Source organism: Condylura cristata, unplaced genomic scaffold (genome assembly GCF_000260355.1).
Source record: "Condylura cristata isolate star-nosed mole 26May11 unplaced genomic scaffold, ConCri1.0 scaffold00040, whole genome shotgun sequence".
Classification (NCBI taxonomy): Eukaryota; Metazoa; Chordata; class Mammalia; order Eulipotyphla; family Talpidae; genus Condylura; species Condylura cristata.
In genome coordinates this window covers 5,089,918-5,095,391 of record NW_004567141.1, presented here as the reverse complement: position 1 = coordinate 5,095,391, position 5,474 = coordinate 5,089,918, and the positions used below count along the sequence as shown (strand labels likewise).

Below are 5,474 nucleotides of genomic sequence, written 5' to 3'. Positions count from 1 at the left end.
AAAAAAAAAAAAGGAAGAAACCGAGGGGTTTAAAAGAATACTACAAAATAATTATTAATAATAATAATTCAAATTTATTTCATATAATCCTAGAGAAAAAGAAAGAATTACTAGTTACTTAGTAGATGATATTCAGATAGTTTAAAGTTTAGTAGCATTGAGGGCCCCTGGTCCAGTAGAATGTATAAAAGTCGTAAGGAAAAGGGAAATAGAGATGGGGAGTGACACCCTGCGTTGCCCCATCTTCAGACAGCAGGGTGGGAACCAGTTGCTGGTTAAGGTTGGGAGCTTCCAGCCCGCTGGGGTTGATTCTGAGAATCCTTGGATTTTTCAGTTACAGGACAAGTAAGAGGAGGTGCTCAGTTCCTAGGGTCTCTGAAAGGATGGACACGGATATTTCGACCAGCAAGAACCTGGCTGGGGAGTGCAGAGGGAAGCTGGTATATTGCCTGTGTTCCTGCACCTGGGGCCTTGCCATTCTGCCCATCCCTGTCTTTGTTAGGCAGCACTTACTCCACGCTGGTGATGACCTGTATCAAGGTCTCAGGAGGGAGACTGCCCAGCTCAGACCATCCTTGGCCAGCTTCTTCCAGGCCTTCCTGAGGAAGCCCCTGAAGTGTAACATCCATCCACGTCACTGCAGATTGGTTTGAGAGCCTGGTAGGTCATTCCACAAACACACTTGCATTTCTCAACTTCTTAGAGCTTCAGGAGGACAAGAGGGTGCAAGTCCTCCTCTTTGTTCCCACCTAATGGTCCACTTAGCTTTTTGACCTCCGTGGCGGCCATGGCTGTAGCAATCTCATTCATCGTGTTCTTGAAAGCCGTACTGTGCTTTATAGTTTTGCGAAGTGCTTTACTGTCTCATAGAAGTTAGATTCCAAGAAGGGTTTTCCTTCCTGTGGGGCAAGGGAGAGACCCAGTTCTTGACATGAGAACAGAGCCCCCAACGGTACTGAGGCAGGGGTCAGGTGATACCTAGCCCTCTACTGCAGCCCACTCCATCTATAAATGTTCAGGTAGAGGTTATTTATGGGGCCCCAGCCTGGGGAACAATCGCCCTCACTAAGGAAAGTGAGGAAACCTGGCCTCTACATAGAACTACCACTTAAAGCACTTGCCTTCTACCACCTGCAGCTTGCAATCAGGGCATCCCCTTCCCTCCTGTTCAAGGGGGTGCAGAGGCCCCCCAGGGCTCTGGTTTGGCTAGAGGAGCCTGCTCCATTACACCAATGACTGGCATGCCCCTTCCTGGCCCTGGATCCCAAACACATCTCCCTCTCCCCAATTTACTCTTCTCGCCCCACCTAGGGACAGATTTTCCCCTGCTCTTATTGTCCTAGAAACCCCGCTAGTTTGGGAAGGTAGCGTCTGGGGTGGGGAGGGCTTCCCCTCCCCCACTCCAGGGTGCGGGTGGGGTAGGGTGGGTGAGGGGAGACAGCCCTGGGGCAGGGGATGGTCTCTCCACTGTAGAATGTAGAGTAGGATTGTGGTCAGACTTAATTCGAGGCATCTAGTGAAGACACATCCACCAAGGAAAAAACGTTTCAAAAGCAAAATAAAGGCGGGAAACAAAACGGACCCATGTATAATCAAGTCAAAATGATGTTGCACAAAAATGCAGAGAAACCAAGAAGGGGGAGGGTTAATGTATTAAATGTGCTATTAAGAACTTAATTTTATTAAAAGTATTATTACTTAAGACTCTAGCTTCATCCTTTGTGTATGGGTCCAAACCTTGTGGTTGGGAGGCACAGGGGTTCCTTGCAGGATGGCTCCTGTCTGCTCTCCGCAGTTCTGCTTGAGTCTGCAGGGGCTCAGCCCCTCCGTCACTTCCCTGGGGGTACAGTCAGACTTTCTACCTAGCCCTGTAGAGCAGGAAAAGGAGAGGCGCTGCCAGACAGCTAACTCCTGGGTGCCAATAAACAGCAAGAGCTGAGACAGACCCCACTCAACCCCACCCATTCCCACCAGATTCAATCCATCCCTACACACCCCCTTTTTGGGGTCAGTCAGAATACCACAGAAGACTTGAACCCTCCCTTCCCAAGATTAACCCCCCTTATCCATATAGACAGGGCTCACGGGCTCACCCTAACTCTTTCTCTCTAACATCGCCTCCTCCCCTCACCCCTGGCATTGGAGTGACCTCAGTTCTTGGCACCAGGGCCCTGGGCACCAGATGGTGCCTGCCGATGGTTTTCTTTGTCTTGCCTTCCAGATACCCCCTCTCCACCACACTGTCCTCCCTCCCCCACCTGCCCTGGGGGTTGACAGAGGGAAGGGCGGGCACCTCCCACCCCCTTGGCACCATCCCCAGACTGTAGGACTCCAGAGGCAGCTGGCCCTGGGGGGCAGTGGGTATGGTGGGAAGGAGGGGAGGAGGAGGGGAATAGGGACTCAGAGGTGGGGCCAAAGTTGAAGGGGGGAAGCAGGATGCCAGGCATTGGTACAAAACAGCTTTATTTGAGGGCCTTAGACTGGGGTGGACAGATGAAAGCGATGTGTGTGGTGCATGAAGACCTTGGAGCCTTTGAACCAGGCGGGGCTGTAAATGGTATAGACCACTGCTGGCTGGAACCCAGGGCAGGGAAGGTCCTGGACCTTAGAGAGCCAGGGTACCAGGAAGCCAGTGGGGTAGGGTTGGTGCTAACCCAGGTTAGAGGCTGATGCAACAGGCTCTTTTCTCTCCGGGGCCCGAATCCTGACCAGCCTGGGCACTGCCCAGGGTGATGGCATTTGTCCGGGTGCTGTTCTGCCTCTGCTTGGACACCTTTGCGAAGATCTCTGAGAGGACAGAAGGCAGCGACAAGGTCAGAAGAGGATTTAGATTCCCTGTTCCCCAATCACAAACCCTGTGTGACAGACCCCACTCATGCTCACCCATTTCCACCAGATTCAATCCATCCCCACACACCCCCTTTTTGGGGTCAGAGTATCACAGAAGGCTTGAACCCTCCCTTCCCAAGATTAACCCCCTATCCCATATAGACAGGGCTCACCCTGACTCTTTTTCTAACATTGCCTCCTCCCCTCACCCCCAGCATTGGAGTGACCTCCAATGTGACCTTTCTTGGTGGGTAGGCGGGGGGGGCACATTTTAAGGAGGTTTTGCTGGGGGGAAGTGGACTTTGGGCATGTGGGCCCCTTCTACTTACCTGAGTGAAGAAAGAAGACTCAGCTTCTGGTAAGCATACCCTTCTGGTTATTTCCCTAAACTCTAAGCTGAGTGGGGAGCTCTAGGGTGAGTCTGAAGGGGATACTGGGAGGCGCTGAGGATATCAGGGGCCCATTAGGGCCAAGAAATAGCTGGGTGAGAGCTGGTGTCAGTACCCCTACACTGCCCGCAGAGGCCACAGGATGAAATGGGGTGACAATGTGGAAGTAGAGGCTCTAACCTTTGAGGACAGTCTCAAAGGCCAGCTCAACATTGGTGGAGTCCAGGGCTGAGGTCTCCAGGAATAGCAGCCCATTGTTTTCTGACAGGAGAGGAAACACACCATTAATTGCGGGGGTCAATGGCAATACTAATAATTTTTACTTAATGGTTATCATATACATTTGCTGTGTGTTAAATGCTTGGCACGTGGGAGTTCATTTTGTACCTAAAGCAAACTATGAGGATGGTCCCAATACCGTCCCTTTTTTATGGAAAGAGAACTGCAGCCCAGAAACACAGCAAGAATGAAGAAAGAACTTGATCCGAGTCTCATATCACCAGAGATGTGAGGATAAATTTTGGAACTCTTGAGCCAGCATCCTTAACCATTGTATCAGCTGCCTCTAAACCTCAGAAATCTCCTGTGGAAAGTGTGACTAGGGATAGTCAAGGGAACCATCTACTGGTAAAGGAACAGCTACCTGCTCCACCTAGGATCTCTGAGCATTGCAGGATGGGGCTGTCTTAAAATCAGCCATAAAGAGGGCCTGCCCTGGTGGCACAACAGGTTATAGAGCAGCACTATGAAGCTAGCGTGAGTTTACTCCCTGGCCAGGGAACTGGCCCACGTGGCCCAGCAGGCCATTCCTGTGTCACCTGCAGTAGTACCCTCAGCAGTATATTTCAGCCAATCTGTCTGTTCTGCTCCCCACTCTACTTCCGGTGAATCCTCTCACTCCCCACACCTCTGGCCTGTACCCCAGTTCTTATAAGCATAAATAAATCAATCTTTTTTAAAAAAATCAACCTGAAATAATAGTCCATAAAACAACCTCAGGGCAGATGGTGGGACTGAACAACAGTCACTGGATCAAAGAGGGGAGGGCTAGGAGAGTCTGAGGAAGGGAAAGAAGTAGGGGCTCTCTGGAGTAAGTTCAGGCTGAGACTCCACAGTGGGAACAAATGTTGAGGAGGCAGGGGCTAGGGTTGGAAGGGTCAGACAGGGTCGTGGTGGGTCCTCACCAGCAAACATGCGGGCCTCATCAGTAGGCACCTCCCGGGCCTGGCTGAGGTCACTCTTGTTACCCACAAGCATGACGACGATGGTGGCCTCGGCATGGTCGTAGAGCTCCTTCAGCCAGCGCTCCACCACAGCATAGGTCTGGTGCTTGGTCAGATCAAATACTAGTAGGGCCCCCACTGCACCACGGTAGTACCTGGGGGTGGGGTAGGCAGAGGCAAGGTCAGGCCAGATGAGGCCCAGAGATCATGAAGTGTGAGCCAAGTCCCAAAGCAGCAGCCTAAGGCTCCTGTGCTTGATGCCGACAGCCCTCTAGGGATACTGGGGATCGAAGGGGCTTGTTGTTCTGAAAACTCATCTCCCTGCTTCTCTCCTCTGCTTCCTCAGATCTTTTGCTCAGATTCTGGCTCCTGCTAGCCAACCAGACCACAGACCTGGGCTCTAGTCAAGTCTGCCTGCTGGATTCCCCACTTCTGAGATGTTCCTCAAGTGGCTCCTTGACAGTGCCCTCTCCTCTGTGGCCGTCATTTTAGGTCTGTCTCAATACCCACCCCAGGAGGAAGGCCCTGACCTGACCACTTGACAGCCTGAGGCAACTTGCAAACATTTAAGCTGATAAGTAGAGTTTGCTGGTGATGGAATCCCAGCTCCGGCTTCTTGTCCCTGATGATGCTGTCCTTGCCTCTCCTCAACACCCCCAGACCACCTCTCTCACATTTGGCCTGACGGTGACTGGGAGACTCGCTTGCTAGTGCTGCCGGGAGTCCAATTTCCTGTATGTCCTCTGAGTCTTTGTAAATGAGGGAAGAGGGGTGGTGCAGGGGTTAAAGACCCAGCACTATAAAGCTATCACCAGCTACCACAGCAGAGTTCACAAGCAGAGCTTGATCCCCAGACAGCCAGAGAGCTAGCACACATGACAGAGCAGACCTCTCCTATCTCTCCCGCTGCGCCCCTCAGCAGTGTATATCAGTGAATCTGCCTGTTCTGCTCCCCACTCCCTCTGGTGAATCCTGTCACATACCTTTCTGCAACCTCTGGCCTACACCCAGTTTTTTGTATACATATATATAT

The 5,474-nt window shown here is 51.7% G+C and overlaps 1 protein-coding gene across 1 annotated transcript in view; it reads right to left on the bottom strand.

The window, feature by feature from the left end:
* Positions 1 to 2,456: 2,456 nt before the first annotated feature.
* The window catches only part of RAB25 (RAB25, member RAS oncogene family), a 7,810-nt gene continuing 4,792 nt past the window's right edge, over positions 2,457 to 5,474 (bottom strand). Inside the window, exons 3-5 of the mRNA XM_004693833.2 lie at positions 4,403 to 4,596; positions 3,399 to 3,479; positions 2,457 to 2,787 (exon numbers count right to left, since the gene is read on the bottom strand). Coding sequence (XP_004693890.1) covers positions 2,660 to 2,787; positions 3,399 to 3,479; positions 4,403 to 4,596 — 403 coding nt within the window. The 3' untranslated portion in view covers positions 2,457 to 2,659. The remainder of the gene's footprint in view (positions 2,788 to 3,398; positions 3,480 to 4,402; positions 4,597 to 5,474) is intronic.